The 17,196-nt window shown below is 34.4% G+C and overlaps 1 protein-coding gene and 1 long non-coding RNA gene across 2 annotated transcripts in view; one reads left to right on the top strand and one right to left on the bottom strand.

Annotated features, from left to right (window-relative positions):
* SMARCA5 (SNF2 related chromatin remodeling ATPase 5) overlaps nucleotides 1-17,196 on the bottom strand; it is a 40,567-nt gene that overhangs the window by 14,042 nt on the left and 9,329 nt on the right. Inside the window, exons 3-11 of the mRNA XM_025874250.2 lie at nucleotides 16,378-16,544; nucleotides 12,498-12,598; nucleotides 10,694-10,794; nucleotides 9,761-9,940; nucleotides 8,499-8,654; nucleotides 8,274-8,405; nucleotides 6,835-6,903; nucleotides 3,166-3,275; nucleotides 1,187-1,413 (exon numbers count right to left, since the gene is read on the bottom strand). Of these exons, the coding sequence (XP_025730035.2) occupies nucleotides 1,187-1,413; nucleotides 3,166-3,275; nucleotides 6,835-6,903; nucleotides 8,274-8,405; nucleotides 8,499-8,654; nucleotides 9,761-9,940; nucleotides 10,694-10,794; nucleotides 12,498-12,598; nucleotides 16,378-16,544 (1,243 nt within the window). The remainder of the gene's footprint in view (nucleotides 1-1,186; nucleotides 1,414-3,165; nucleotides 3,276-6,834; nucleotides 6,904-8,273; nucleotides 8,406-8,498; nucleotides 8,655-9,760; nucleotides 9,941-10,693; nucleotides 10,795-12,497; nucleotides 12,599-16,377; nucleotides 16,545-17,196) is intronic.
* The window catches only part of LOC112826099 (uncharacterized), a 34,880-nt gene continuing 21,716 nt past the window's right edge, over nucleotides 4,033-17,196 (top strand). Inside the window, exons 1-3 of the long non-coding RNA XR_003208846.2 lie at nucleotides 4,033-4,073; nucleotides 4,940-5,116; nucleotides 8,914-8,995. This is a non-coding gene — a long non-coding RNA (uncharacterized lncRNA). The remainder of the gene's footprint in view (nucleotides 4,074-4,939; nucleotides 5,117-8,913; nucleotides 8,996-17,196) is intronic.

Raw genomic sequence — 17,196 nt, 5'->3', positions numbered from 1 at the left:
TCTTTCACTTATGCCATGATTCAAGTTATTCAACTGCCTTCCATTTCTTTAGCCAGCTGCACAATGCCTTCACAGCAGAATGTATGAAGACCAAGGAGTCATTATAAAAAAATAAAGATTACGAAATTATCTTGTCTCGGAAGCTGAGGCTGATAATCTACTGGTGTCTCACCTTGTACCTGAGATGCCTAAGGATGCTCAATAGTCCCCATTTTCCTTTCAGAGTTAAATGCAGCTTTCGTTAATATCTGAGTATTTCTACCAAGTTCTTGTGATTCCCTTCCACCAATTCACTCCTTTACTACTTAGCTTTCAAGAAAAATATTTTAGAAAATATATTTCCACAAAAAAGTGTAAAAGCAAGAAAAAAGTAAACCAATTCACTGACAACTCTTAGGAGGTTGATAGTCAATATCCTAGAGGTGACTGGTACAAAAGTCATTCTTATGAAAACACACAAGAGAAACACAAATGGAAAAATTTGAAATCTGACTGTATTATTTCACATTACAGAATTGATAATTTGTGTATGAAAAGCTTTGATGTCTCGGACTTCCTTCAAATTAATCTGCGAGGAGGAAAGCAGGTACAGTACAGATGTAAAAAAGTTTTGCCACGAGTCTGTAATTACTGAAGCTGGCATCACACTAAATACATTCTACATTCATGTATTTTAAATACATCTCTATACATACTACATACTCATTTTCACATAAAAAGCAAGCATGTTACAAACAAAACTGCTTTGGGTCCATGCACATGTCTAGTAATTTATTACTGTTTAACTTTATTACTAAAAATTTAAAAAATTTGTCATTTAAATAACTTAAAAATCCACATAAATAATTGAAAAACAATATATGAACACAACAACACTGTCTACCAAAGTATCTGGGAACTATGTGTGGAGAGAGCATTCTTGGCACTTTATAACAAAAAGCTGACATATCTGGGAAAGCATATATAAAATGAGAACTCTCCCCAAAATCCACGATTGTTAATCCTAAGAAGATTTATAAGCCTAGAACTGGGGGGAGAAAGGAAGCTCAGCTAATAGAAGTTTTTAAAAGTCCCACACTTCAACTTTATAAAAGTGCCAGGATTAGTAATTTCAAACTGTAGTGGTCCCTTATTTTACACATCAGAATTTCATCACTTCTCAATTTGTTACCAGTAACATAGTTACCTTGTTCTTTTAATTTAGGGAGCAGCTTGTCTAACACCACCATTTTGCCACTGTTGGTAACTAGATGCATATCTGTTGTATAAGGCGGACCAGGTTCAGCTCCATCAAATAGATACGGATGATTACAGCATTTCCTCAACTGCATCAGGATGTTCAATAACCTCATTTTGTCCATCTTCCCTGCAGAGTTTAATATATCTATATCCTTCATTAATATCCGAGTATACCTATTGAGAAGAAAAATATTTTAAAAGGGTTCAAATGTGCCCTGACCAGTCCCTATTACTTTCCATACTTAATGCCCTCCCCTACCTCAACCCAAAAATACCTGTGAAGAACCCATCAACTTCTAAGATGTGGTTAGGAGTTTACCACGTATAAAAACATCTTTCTCTTTCCTTGTTTTTCTTTATTCCTCCCATTGTTCTAATGTTCACACTTACACTTTGGGCCTAGAGATCCAAAACAGTATGTCTCCTTGGGATGAATTAAAACAAAGCAGTATGACACAACATTTTTAAATAATTAAGCAAAACTTAAAACTTAAGTTTTATTATTTTTATTTTTTATTTTTAAGAAATCTCTACACCCAACATGGGGCTTGAACTTACAACTTCAAGAAAAAGAGTCACAAGGTCTACTGACTGAGCTAGCCAGGCACCCCAAAACCTAAGTTTTAAACATAATTTTAATTTGTACTCTTTTCCAGGAGAAGAGTGTCAATATTTAATTACTATTCAATGCATAAGTGTAGCACTTGAGTGAGAACAGATCTAAGGAGGGAGGAAGAATCATGATAGGGTAAAACATGATGATGAGAATAAAATGAAATCAATGAGATTTAAATATAAATAAAAGTACATGGGGGCGGGGGAGATATGAGGGCAGTAAAACTAGAGCCACGGGCTATCAATTTTTTTTTACAGATAGAAAGGTCATCATGAATCAACAATGTGAAATAGCTGTAGAAAATATTGTCACCTTAGCATATATTAACTTATCTGCTACCTTATAAAAGCCTTCCAAAAGTTTTAAGAACATTTAGTATGGACTACTTTCTACAGTGGTCATGTCTTTCCTAGGTAACATGCCCATTTCTTTACATTTTATCCTTTCTTTTTACCAACAACTCCAGCCCCTTGCAAATACTTATCAAGTATGGAATTAAATACACTTGAAATGTAGTGTAACCAGTAAAGAGTAAGTATGGCTATTTCTCTCCTTTGAACACTACACTTATGTTAATATATGCTAAGGTAACAATCTTTTCTACAGCCATTTCACATTGTTGATTCATGATGACCTTTCTATCTGTAAAAAAATTTAATTCTTAGTGGTTTCTAGCCTTTTGGATTTCATACACCCATAAAACCTAAAAAAAAAAAAAAAAGGAAGAAAAGAAACTTATGAGGTTTTCAACATTTTTATTATGCCCTAGAGAGGTGTTGAAAAATAACTACATTACCACCATAAATTCACAAAGGGAATCCTGCCTAAAATAAAACATCCGCTCAGAATGGAGTCTTTTAAATTAAATATTTGTAATAGCTTTATGGACTAAAAGAAAGCACCTAAATTTTCTCTTATCTCTACAATCTCCAACTTCATCAGATCAGCCCTAATCCACAATCCAGTATTTATGAACCACCAAGGTAACCATCTGTCTGCATCTGTGCCACCAGTTTCTTTTTAAAAAACCCAAGTAGAGGGGTTTATATATATATATATATATCCCTGTTTAATTAATGCCAACTTTAATCCTTGGATTCATAAACTCCCCATCCTGATTATAAGCTAAAAGTTTTAAGATTGTGTATTATAAATTTGATTAGCAAGTCCTAAATTACATGATCTCAAAACTCCAGGTTGAGTTCAACAGAGCAAACAGCAATTCCTTGCAGACACAATTAGGAAAACAAAATACAAATGAAAGTTAGTGAAGAATCAATAGTGATTTTAAAACGTCTAAGAACACATACCATTCCCTTTGCATTTTGCTGAGACCCACATAGATTTTAACTTCCTTCTTCGGAGGCAAACTCTTTTCAACATCAGCTTTAATTCGACGAAGGAGGAATGGACGCAAAACCTTAAAGATCAAAAAGAAACAGAAATTATCAAACAATAATGATGTAATGTATGGTGATTAACATAACAATAAAATTTAAAAAAAGCAAAAACTAACGATGTAATGTATGATTAACAATAAAATTTAAAAAAGTAAAAAAAAGAAACAAATGATCTTATATATATTATTTCAGGATCTCAAAATTGTTTATTAAACACATGGAAATTTATCTGTTTGAGAATTTCTCCCTTCCCAATATAATTTATTACTGAGTTCCTGAAGGGTAATACAATATCATTACTTATTCAATACATATAATGAATATACACTTGCTATATTGTCATAAGACACTAGAAACTAAATTTTTTTTTTTAAAGATTTTATTTTTTTTTGACAGAGACACAGCGAGAGAGGGAACACAAGCAGGGGGAGTGGGAGAGAGAGAAGCAGGCTTCCTGCTGAGCAGGGAGCCTGATGAGGGGCTCGATTCCAGGACACTGGGATCATGACCTGAGCCAAAGGCAGATGCTTAACGACTGAGCCACCCAGGCACCCCCAAAACAGTTAAGTTTTGATACTTTCAACATTCACTGTCTTTGAGGTTTAAAACTAGTTACCATGTTCTCTTATCTATGGATTAAGTTACCTGCATCAACCACAGTCCAGAAGCAGATGATCCTCCTCCTAACATATCATAAGGTCAGTAGTAGACTAACACTACATCACAATGCCTACATCACTCACCTCACTTAATTTCATCATGTAGGCATTTTATCATCTCACACATCATCACAAGAAAGGGGAGTACAGTACAATAAGGTATTTTGAGAGACCATATTTATATAACTTATAAAATATTATAATCATTCTATTTTGTAATTATTGCTGTTAATCTCTCACCTCGCCTAATTTATGAATTAAACTTTCATAGATATGTATGTATAAGAAAAAACAGTGTATACAGAGTTCAGTATTATCCGTGGTTTCAGGAACCCACTGGGAATCTTGGAATGTATCACCTGCAGACAAAGGGCCAGGGGGCTGGGGGGTATTACTGTATTTTTATGTAGATTGTCCAACAGTACTTAAAGCTATGTCCACATTAAAATGTTTTTATGGTTAGTTTTTACATTTACTACCCTTTTGGTGGGTGGGGGGATGGATGAAATAGGAGATGGGGATTAAGCAGTACACTTGTGATGAGCACAGGGTGATGTATTGAATTGCTGAATCACTGCATTGTACACCTGAAACGGACAGAACACTGTATGGTAACTATATTGAAATTAAAATAAAAACTTAATAAAAATTTTACTACCCTTTTCTTATGGACACAGAACATAGAGAGTATACAAATCATGACTACACAGTTCAATAAATTTCAATCAAGTAAACATACCCATGTAATCAACTATCACCTAGATAAAAATAGAAGACTGCAGAAACCCTTCTTGCAACCTTCCCAGTCACTATCCCCCTTAAATTTTAACATCATAGATTAGTTTCGCCTGTTATTTTTAACTTTACATAGAATTATACAATATATACCTTTTATCTCGTTTCTTTTATTCAACATGTTTGTAAAACCTATCCATGTTGTATGTAGCTCATTCTCATAAAATTTTAGAGTATCTACAAAACTAAAGATTCTTTATTTGTATCTTCCTATGTTCTACTTACACTAGCTTGTAAAAATATGATCACAAAGAAATTAAAAACTGGTGAGAAAAATAATCAGCAACACTTCTCTAACGTCATCATGTAAGGAAACTTGTATAGATAATCTTAGCTGACAGCCAGCATCCACTGCCAGATGTTACTAAAGACCTTCAGCCCCACTGGCCCTCCTCAGAATTGTCCAGGTAAACGCAGCTGTTTAAATCCAGGTAAAACCAGCAAAGAAAACACTCAGCCAACCCATAAGTTCTAGGATTACTAAAATAGATACTATTAAGGGTTTTTTGGTAGGAGAGGGGAGTATTCTGCATTAATAGATAACTGATTCATTAAGTAAAAATGACCTCATTCCTAAGTATACCTATGCTGATTCTGAATATCCTCTTTCATCACGAGACCACAGGAGCTAAGGTAGGAATTTTAAGACAGTAGAGAAAGGTAGCTACCAGACCTCTTCCCGATTTGATAAGCATTTTCACACTACTGTCTGAACAAAATAAACAGCAATGCCAAAAGTGGCTGATTCTGTTATGTAGATTGTTTTACATACATGTGTACCTATTAAAGCAAAGTCTACATATACACTCCATACTCTAAATCTAAATTGAATGCTTACGTGCTTCAACGCCATCTAATTTAAAACAAAGATGTCTAAGATATTATCACCTTCAAAAATCTAACATAATAAAATTTCAGTACATGAGAATTTTAAAGTACGTTATAATTAACTTATATAGAAACAAGTCTTTAAACATTCACAGACTTAATTTTTCCCCTATTCAAATACCCACTATAAACCAGGCATTGTGCTACAGATACAAACGTAAGACGTTTCCTGCCTTTGTGTTTACAATGCAGCAGGAAAAAATTTGTAAATTAAACATTTCAACATTCAGTGCAAAGTCCTATCTAAAATGCCTTGATTTTTAAAGATGGGATACAAAGAAGCTTCTACGCTGGCTTCATCCGGATATTCAGTGGAAAAGGTGACATTACCACTGAGTGCTGGACTAGGTATCAGTGAAGTGCAGGAAAGGGGATACCAGATGTGGCAGAAAGGATCAGCAAAGACAAAAAGACTGAAATTAGTACAATGTTTACAGAAAATTGATAATGGGGTCAGAAATTCTAACAAATTAAAGTGATATAAGAAGTGAAACAGAAGTTAGAGAATGTCAGAAAAGTTAAATCATGGGGTTTAGGGAGGAGACTGACCCCCGCCCCCCATCCAGTGGACACTTGCAATGCCCAGCAACATGTTTGGTTGTCACAAATGGGGACATATTACTGGCATGTAGAGGGTAGAGGTGCCAAGAATGCTGTTAAACAAGAAAACCACCTTCCCTGTGCCCCTCAGAATTATCTAGACCAAAATGTCAATACAAGTCAAGAACCGTTGCATTAGGTCATGAAAAGCCTTATATGCTATGCTTACAAGGTCTGGTTTTATTCTGCTAGTCAGGCTATCATATTCTGGGTTCTGTTTGAGAAATTTATCTACCAACCAACTTTCACTTGTGAATCTTATTAAAAAGTAAAAAAGCTATTATCACAGCAAAAACTTACAACTCTGCTCACAATGCACTATTAGCAGTTGCTTATACAGTTGCAGGATTTAAGAACAAAAGATGGACCCCTTTAGCCTTTGAGAATCAAATCTCTTAGATTTGGATTACTTTTTCCACTCATTAAGTTAGGATTTCATTTTAGGTTCTAACACTAAATGCACACTTCACACCCCCCCAGCCCCCAGTGTAAGATTAAACAGTTAAGTGACAGGATTCAAACAGATCTAATTCTAGTCAACATGTTTTTTTTGTTATCAGAAAAACAATCCACTATTTTAAACCTCTTTCATTTTTCCCATTAGAAATATGCTTTAACCTTATTCCAAAACACTTACCATATGAAGCCTCTCAACTAGCTTTTGATCCCCAAGGCAATTGTTTGTATCAAACCATGAATCAAAATCCTAGTTAAAAAACAAAAAATAAATATCAGAAATATTAACCACAGGCATTATCCATAAATATCCTTTTTATGCTAGATGTAACAATGAATTCTAGAATTAGTTTAGTATTTGAGCTGTGAACTGCAAAAATCATTTGGTTCAATCCCATATTTTTCATGCGTCATTGTTAACAGTTCATTTTAGAACTATCTTGAGAAATCAGATTAAAAACATCAAGATGACAAGTTTCACAATGAAAAAGAATAGTTGGAAAGGAAGTTCTATAGAATTAGAAAACATTCTTGAAAAATATTTTCCTTTAGAAAAGCTGAAAAATTAAAATCACTTTGGTTTGTTCTCCAAGGCTACTCAGATTACTCAAAGTTTCCAGAGCAGTGTCAATTTTAATTTAAACTTACTAAATTACCAGCATTTCATTAGTATTTGGGTAGGATCTGAACAAGGATAACTTCCATATTCTTACCTCTTTGGCACATCTAGTATGTATTTGTGCTTTGTTAGTAAACATAATTGTAGGATTAATTATGTTAACTACAACAAAGCTTTCACAGATTACTAAACAAATTAAAGTGTCAATGCAGTAAGAAAAAGAAATCTCTAAAACAAAACGTCAAAATACACAAAAGCAGAACTGAACTATTTTCCTGAGACTGATTAAATGCCTTCCAAGAACACAATTTTCTCTATTCTTTTAGTGATCCTTAACATAACAACCCAAAATTAACCCTTTTGGAACTTACTGAGCTCTTCAAAAAGCCACACACAAGCACAGGCTCTTTCTCTCTCTCTCTCCACGTGGGAAACAAAGTTCAAAAATGAACTCTGGTTCAGCAAAAAAAATGGTAATTATCAATAGCAGACTCTTAATATACATATTACGTTCTTAGGTACAACCAACAGTTTGAATAACTACTTAGCCATTTTTATCAGTGCAAATAATCTATTAAAAGGTAAAGATTAGGTTCTATGTTTGTTAGACCATAAAAAAAGATGGCTAGACAGATTTTACCAAATTTGAAGACCATCCTGGGGAAACACAGGCTATATGAAGTTCACAAATTCATTTGGGAAATAACCTGAGTCCACGTACAGCCGCTGAAATGCAGGCCCAACGTGACTATTTGGTATGTGAATCCATGACATTACAGAAAGAGAAAACAACTGATTTATAGAATGATACTGAAATCAAAAGGCATAAAAATAAACTCTCGGGATGGATAAAAAACTTGGTAGGTTACACCAGACTACGTAAAAGTAAAAAATTAACAATTATCTTAAGCAGTGGCTAAAAGGCCAATTTTATTACAAAAATGTATAGCATTAAACAAAAACATTAATATTCCATCCAGAAAACAATAAGACATACTTACATCTGCTGAATTAAAGACATCTGGCAACAAAAAATTAAGAAGTGACCAGAGCTCATGCAAGTTGTTTTGAAGAGGTGTTCCAGTCAGTAATAGTCGATTTGTGGTCTTGAATTCCCTCACTATTTCTGACAACTAAAAGAACCAAATTCATCATGAGAATATTCTACATACTGATCAAATTCTAAATGACGGCACAATGATTTTCACTTCCAAATACCAAATTACCTTGGATTTTTCATTTTTGATCCTGTGAGCTTCATCTATAACTAAGTACCTCCAATTAAATTTTTTGAAAACAGACTTCTCTTTTATAAGCATTTCATAAGATGTTACACATACATCCCATTCTCCTGGTAATAAAACATCTCTGACAAAAGCAGCCTGTGTAGGTAGCAAGAGAAAAAAATTGTATCACGCAGAAATGAACTACACATTAAATGTACTGATGACAAGTAATCTAATACATAAAAGAGGGTGAAAAATATTAAAAAGGGATAGTATGTAAGCAACTAGAACCAGCTCAAACTAACTTCATTAATCATTTCTAAGTGTCAAAGCCATTTAACAAAAAATAACGGACAAAACTGATGAGTGCAAAATTCAATAAACTAACTCTTAAATGTCTTCTCATTTCCACCAGCTGCTGAAATTCTCAGGAAACGGGTTTAGAAAGAGGAGAAGGTGGCTTCTGCCATAGAGTGAAGACTCAAGGACGGTTTGCAGTAAGCATTTTCATTCCTTTCATGTTTACAGATCTAATAAAACTTTGTTATTATTAGTCCCATTTTACAAGTAAAGAAACTAAAGCAAAAAGTGGTTTAACTTGGGCTCCAAAACATAAAAAGCAACTTGGTAACTTAAAATACACAAAATGATCTACAACAAAAGGAGAAAAGAAATGATAGCTGAATGAAGAGAAAACAAAATTACGTACATTATTCTTCAATATACTACACTTTAAAATCTGAACTTTATATTTTCAATAGTATCATTAGTTCCTTCCAAAAAAAGTCAAGTGACCAACATTTTAACTTATTTCAATAAATACCATACCAACTCACCAAAATACTGTTAATTGACCCAGTCCATCTTTAAAAATTGCGATGACTATTAATTAGCATTATGTACATCAATCTAAAAAAATCTGGCTCCTCAAATTTCCAACCAATTCACACACTCAGAACTTCTTTTAAAAAAAAACAAAAATGTTTCTTCTAGAATGAGAACACAGCCTTTGATTTTATACAACCAATTCCAAAGTAAAAGAAACAAACTATACTTGTATAGCATCCTACAGTCTACAACTCCTTTCTCCAGTAGGATTCTTCACCACCAAAAATAGTATTACATTTATAAATTACTAATATTTGTGAAGACCAGGTTTATTACTGGACTCCTCCTCTTTTATCCCTCCTCTAGTTATGCCCCCCAAACCTAAATTCAAATTCTTTTAATATCAAAAATGTAATGAAACACAAAAAGCTTACTCTTTGTTCTTTATCTCCTATCAAACAAACAGATCTAAGTGTTGGTACCCATCTCTTGAATTCACTCATCCAGTTGTGTAATGTAGACTTAGGAACCAAAACCATATGAGGACCAGGAATGTTTCTATAGTGTTTCATGTACCCAAGAAGAGAAATTGTTTGAAGAGTCTTTCCCAGGCCCTGAAAGAATAACCACAAAGCAATGATAATCAAAACAAAATAGACACCCATACTTATATTTCCTGACACATAAAAACATTTAAAAGAAAACCTATGTGTGTTTATGATAGCTAACAAATGGCAAAAACTTGGTATGTTTCAAGTTTAGCTGTGTTTTTTAATCTTCACAAGTCTATAAAGAGGTTCTACTAGCCATATCCATAAGGCCCAGAAGTTTAAGTGACTTTCCCAAAGTCATGCACAGCAGGGCTACAATTAAGACCCATTTCTTTTGACTCCGTACTTTCTTCAAGCAATTACGGTTTTAGCACTATAGCTCTATGGAAATTTGAAACATTCACTACATACCTATTAAGTAGTAAACAAGAGATAAATGTTTTGAAATAGAACTGTACAAGCTGCCACCCTTGAGAAAATAATCACAGATGAAAAATCAATTAACCCCATTTGTGTTGTATAAAAGTGAAGGGAAATGGCCAAAACAGTATTATTACAAGAGTCTACCAAAAGTACGTCTCTCAAAATGTATTACTTTTAAATTTATTATACTTTTATAAATAGTAATTCCTCACAACTGAAGTATAGATTCTGCTTATGCAACTAAACCAAGTTTGACAGAGGATTAGTTTGTTAACACTTCTGGATTGTAATCAACAAAAATTATGTTACACTATCTTAACTTTTATAAATTTCATGATACAAAATACTTTAAATTACAAAATATGGCCTTCTAAAAAACTACCAAATACATACCATTTCATCTGCAAGGATACCATTGATGCCATTCTCATACAAAGAAATGAGCCAATTTAATCCTCGGACCTGATAATCTCTCAGTTTACCCCACTTTACATCTAAGAATAAAAGAAAAAACATGATGCACATTTTAAATACAGAAAGGCTGTCTCCTTCTTCATTTGATACTCAGAGTGAGTCTTAACTTGGACCTCCATAGGTTTACTCTGACTTTTCTGTTTTCAATTTCTAAGTCATTAGAAGTAGCTGCTGTGATCTGAAGCAGAGAAGGAGTGAATGGACAGGGACAATAACCAGGTGAAACAAAACAAAACAAAACCATGATTGTAAAGCATCAGAGTGCCTACCCCAATCACTCAGTTCCTATGTGACCTATATACTGGTCCTAGAGACTCTCACCTCTTTATATCCTTTTTAAATGTTATCACAAAAGTTTCTTTTTAAGATTTTAATTTATTTACTTATTTGAGAGAGAGAGTGAGAGCACAAGCACGGCAGAGGAAGAGGGAGAAGCAGACTCCCCACTGAGCGGGGAGGAGCCCGATGTGGAGCTTGATCCCCGGGCCCTGGGATCATGACCTGAGCCAAAGGCAAACGCTTAACAGACTGAGCCACCCAGGCGCCCCACAAGTGTTTTTAAACCAAGTACTTCCACCTTCCATGATAACCCAAATAGACACTCTCTGGGGATTTAGTCTTCCTCCTAACAAAGGGAAAATAAGACAGGATAGAGATTGTTTTCCCTTTACCTTTTCTAAGTTACTTTTCAACAGGGTCCTGTTAAGAGAGACAGTATTTCTTTTGGGGTTTACTACACATTTCCCACCCCAGAATAATTACTAAGTATATCCATCACAATCACCAGATGTTTTTAACATGCACATCTGTACCCCATCACCTTTCAAAAAACACTGCTTTAAGACGAAAAACTAACCAATACTGGGAAAACTAGTTACAATGTAGGAATGTAAGAAAGAGATAATCCAAGTAATTCAAATTTCCTTCCCCCTTTGTACTATATATCTGGCTCTAGTCTCTAACTTCATGAAGGAAATGGAAACTGGGTACTCCATAACCAAAAAACATCTGAAGATACATACTTTAAACAGATTACTGAATTTCTAACCAGATACCATCTTGCCTGAAGTTCAACTTGTTAGGAGTTAAAGTTACAGTTAATTAAATAACAAGTCAAAATATATCCTATATATTGACCTTTCTAAATTTTTGTTGCTGTTCACAACCACTACAATCATACAAACCAATTATCAAGGAAGAAAGAGGAAGATCAGAAAAAATGCTAGGCTGCAGTAAAGACAAATGTGCCACCAGACTATCAAGATTATATAGAAGTAAAACTTAAAAACCTGGTTAACCAGGTTTTCTTTTGGGAAACCATTAATAACAAATGTTTCAGAAAAAAATTTAAAACAAACTAATATAAAATCCCGACATCAGTTAACAAAAGTCTTCATGAAGTGCTTTTTTTACATATGAAGTTTTCTTACCTGGGGCAAATGTAAGGGAAAACCATTCCTAGTTTTACATATACATTCAGGCAACAATAAACACAATGGCATTTTATGCCCCTTTGAAATACAGCACCATTATCATACTGATATTAATATATTAATACCATTTCCATCAAAAAAGAAATCTGATTTCACAATTTCAAAAGATTACTAAAAATTCCCTTTATAAATTACAGCCAAGACAAATCCAAAACTTTAACCAAAAGATGTCTCAAAAGGGGATTTTTTTTTAAAAAATCAAAATTTTAAATATAATGTATATAACATACATGATGGAGAATCTTCAAATCGAGTGCAAACATTGGTTGCTTTAGAGCTTTCTGTTAATAGTTCTTCATCTTCCTCTTGCTCTGTTCTACGATGTCGGTAGCTGTCAAGTTCAAGATAAAATCAAGTGATTAGCACTTTAAGCTTTAACTGCCAGCAGCTACTATTTGAACATAATAGTCAAGTGGCTGACCAAGATTCCACAATAATTTTTAATAGGCATTTAAATTAAGGCTAGAAAAGTGGAAGAGTATGAATTATTAGTACACTTAGACCTGAAATGTTTTACATGGCTTTCTAAGATATACATACAATTGTTAAAACAGAGTAACACCTGAGGTAATGGAATAATCTCATTCCAAGGAACTACAGTCAGAAAAATCTCATAACCTCTAACTTAAAGTTACCTTTTTATTTTTGCTAGAAAATAGCTCCAGAAATCACATTTTTAAAACTATGACCTTTTTTTTGAGAGAGAACGAACACAGAGGGTAGGGGCAAAGGGAGACGGAAAAAAAATTTAAGCAGACTCCACGCTGAGCTCAGAGTCCAAAGCAGGGCTCAATCTAAAAACCCTGAGATCACAACCTGAGCTCACGACCTGAGCTGAAACCCAAGAATCTGAGGTGAAAGCCAAGAATGGGACACTCAACGCACTGCACCACCTAGGCAACCCTTAAGAACTGCAACTTTCAAAAGGATGAGATTGTGCCATTGGAGACAACCCGGGTGGACATAGAGGGTATTATGCTAAGTGAAGTAAGTCAGACTGAGCACGACAAATATATGACTTCATTCATATATGAAATCTAAAAAAAAAAAAAGGCAAAATCAAAACTATAAACACAGAGAACTGATGGCTACCAGAGGGGAGAAGGGTGGGGCCCTGGGCAAATGGATGAATAATGTGAGAGGAAGATACAAGCCTCTAGTTATGGAATAAGTAAATCACAGCAATAAAAAGCAGAGCACAGGAATACAATCAATAATATTGTAACAGCAATGTAATAGAACAGCTGGCAGCTATACTTGAGATGAACAAAGCATACTGTATAAACTTGTAAAATCACACTAAGTTGTACATCTAAAATTAATGTAACATTGTATGTCAACTATACTCAAAAATTAAAAACAAAAAACAAAAAAACTTTCACTGTGGAAAGCATATAGTATAATGTATAGAGCTATGGAATCACTATGTTGTACACCTGAAACTAATGTAACATTGTGTGTCAACCATGCTTCTATTAAGAATATGTTTTAAAATAAGTCAAAACTACAACTTTCACCAAAAGCTGCAGAATACGCAGAATAAAGACTTAGTGCTTAAGCAATGACTCTCAGCCAGAGATTTATCAGAATTACTCAAAGCTTTTTAGAAATGCTTAGATTCCACATCCCAAGAGAGCTGGGATACATCCCCTTAAAACCTCATTTTCTGCAGTTTTAATATTGCCAAATTTCTTAATCTCTAAAGGGCTCAGGTTAGTAAAAAGTACTTACTCTCCAATTCTGAAGCTTCCAATTTTGTACCTTCATACTTTCAACAAATATTTTCATTTAAATTAGAAAATAGTAAATCTAATTTATAGCTTGATTTCTACCAAATCTACATGCTTGCTGGAAGAGGATAATCAGTATTCTCAAAGAAGCATTCCTCAGAAACTCAGACCAAAGCAGTAAATATATGCAAGAATATTCTTGCTTGTTTTATATGCTTCAAATTAGAATGTCTTAGTATGTTATTTCTCATACTTCTCTGCATTCTAACCACATGAAACTTAGTATAAAGATGTACCCTCAATTCTCATTTATTCTCCACAAACTAAGAAAGAACTTTAACTTTTTTTTAAATAAAATCTCACAGTCTGTTATCAAGATGGTTCATTATTATGGTTATAAAACTGAAGATAAATGCTGGAATGTGCTTATTACTTCAAAGTGAGGGTTCATTGAATATAACTGTAAATGATGGAAGGAAGAAAAAAACATATATGTCCTTATACTTAAGCATAGTACCATCACCCTAATTACTTTCCATAAGCTAACTTTCCACTTAAGATGGCTTGAAGGATAGAGGAAAAAATCTGTTAACCAAGACTCCTTTTCCTCAATAACACCAGTAAGACCAAGCTGAACAATTTATATTTACTACAAAATATCTTTACCTTATATATATATCTTAATAAAAGTGTTTATTTTCATGAATTCCTACTAACTACCTATATCATAAAAACATCCATTATAGTGCTTGGCATTTCCAGAGCAGAAGACCTGATGCTATTTAAATAGCTGCAAGGGGTGCCTGGGTGGCTTAGGCGACTCTCGATTTTGGCTCATGTCATGATCTCGGGGTCCTGAGATTGAGCCCCACATCCGGCTCTGCACTGGGCATGGAGCCTGCTTGAGATTCTCTCTCTCCCTCCCTCTGACCCCCCAACCCCCACTTCTACTCTCTCAAAAAAATTTAAAAATTTTTTAAATAAAAAATAAAAACAGGAGCGCCTGGGGGGCTCAGTTGTTAAGTGTCTGCCTTCGGCTCAGGTCATGATCCCAGGGTCCCTGGGATCGAGCCCTGTGTCGGGCTCCCTGCTCAGCGGGAAGCCTGCTTCTCCCTCTCCCACTCCCCCTGCTTGTGTTCCTCTTTCACTGTGTCAAATAAATACACAAAATCTTTTAAAAAAATAAAAATAAATAAAAATAATTAAATAGCTGCAAACTTCTCAAATCTGAACAATTTAAATACATCTGAAGTGCAAGTGTCTCTCTTAGGAAGTTTCCTAAGTATTAAAACAAAAGCACTCTGGTTACACACAATGGATAAGGTGTAAGATATAGTAGATGAATGGAATACCCCATTTAAGATTAAGGTATTATGGGACACCTGAGTGGCTCAGTAGGTTAAGCGTCTGCCTTCGGCTCAGGTCATGATCTCAGGGTTGTGGAATCAAGTCCACATGGGGCTCCTTGCTCAGCGGGGAGTCTGCTTCTCTCTCTGCCTGCCACTCCCCCTGCTTGTGTTCTCTCTGACAAATAAAATCTTAAAAAAAAAAAAAAAAAAAGATTAAGGTATGCTTATGCTTTCTGATGAAAATCCCTTCAAGGTACAGCTCATGCTTCATGTTTCTATAAACTGTATACTAAATTTAACATTGCTGAGAGCAGTTTGTAATTTCCTCTTTTAGATAACCTAATGGATTTAATTACTGATTATTTTTCATTTTTCACTTTGGGAATTACATGGTCATTCCAGGGAACTAAGATTACCCTAAAGCTATTAATACCAAATCTATTAGTTATAACCAATTAAACACCTTAATTACTCAAGCAGTACAAAAATTCCAAGAAAGTATTTATAAACTGAATATGTAAGTTATTTTACACGTTTTAAACAACCACGTAAGGGCAGCATACATCTTGACACTTCAATTTGTAGGACAACTAAGTACTAAAAACTTTAAACAAACCCCTATGGCATAAATCATCACAACATTCCATTTACAAGCACAGACTTCAGATAAAAGAAATCCCCTGATGCATGTATGTGTTTTATGCCTACAGCATACCCCAAATCAGACCTAAAGTCAAGCTTGGATTATTCGAATTACTTCTGTGGGATGTTAAGTAGGCTGCTTAACCTCTGCATTTGTTTCCTCTCCAAGGAATGGATAACATCTCAATTCCATAAACAGGATAATGCCATAAAAGCTAAGGCATTACACATTATTCTTATTTATACATGTATGGCTACATCCTGTCAAGCCAACTGGCGCCAAATAAATAACAGCCCTAAAACAATTTTTTTAATGAAGTGACTTTACGCTTCTAATGAAGATTATCAAAAATAAATGTTTCAACTATGAAATATAAACTATTACTCACTCGCCAACTGATAGCAAGTTTTGTTTCTCATCCTTTTTTATTCGCGGTCGCCCTGGTTTCATCTTCAAAGGTGAGGTTGGAGTCTTCTGAGCAGCAGGCTGGATGAAATGTGCAAACAGCTCTGTCTGCTTTAATAAATATTCAAATCTATTTGCTCGGTCAGTTTGCTGCAAATAAATTTTAAGACACATTTTATCAGAAGATTAATACAACTTCAGAAATCAAAGTTTCAACATGCCTCTAAATAGTGAACTCAGCAATAAAAAGGAACAAATTACTGAGACATGCAACATAGATGAGTTTCAAAAGCATTATTACAAAAAAAAAGGGGCAAAGCATCAATACTAAATGAAAGAAGCCAACAGAAAGACTACACACTATGAGTCCACTTACATGAAATTATAGCTAGTTATAGAAAGCAGATCTGAAGCATCAAGGGGATAAAGACAAGAGCAAACTTTTCAGGGCATGATAGAACTGTTCTACATCATGAATGTAAGGTGGCTGACTGCATGACTCTGCCAAAACTCATTGATTTAAACTTAAAACTGTCTTGTGTCAATTATACATCAATATAGTGGACCATAAAATGTCAAAAAATTAAGACATTATTCAGTACAAGTGAATTTATTCAAAAATGGGGAAAACGCATTGGTCATTCATCAGTTCAATTGCACCAAATTGAAGGTATCAGGTTAAAAAGCATTTATTAAGGGGCACGCGGATAGCTCAGTTGGTAGAGCACAACTCTCAATCTCAAGAGTCGTGGAGTTCCAGCACAGGGCTTACTTAAAGTAGGGGGGGGAGGGCACCTGGGTG

The sequence above is a fragment of the Callorhinus ursinus genome, unplaced genomic scaffold (genome assembly GCF_003265705.2).
Source record: "Callorhinus ursinus isolate GAN/ISIS: 27379988/994484 unplaced genomic scaffold, GSC_fseal_2.0 scaffold4, whole genome shotgun sequence".
Classification (NCBI taxonomy): domain Eukaryota; kingdom Metazoa; phylum Chordata; class Mammalia; order Carnivora; family Otariidae; genus Callorhinus; species Callorhinus ursinus.
Note: the sequence above shows the minus strand (reverse complement) of the source record. Positions and strands in the feature narration are given on the sequence as shown.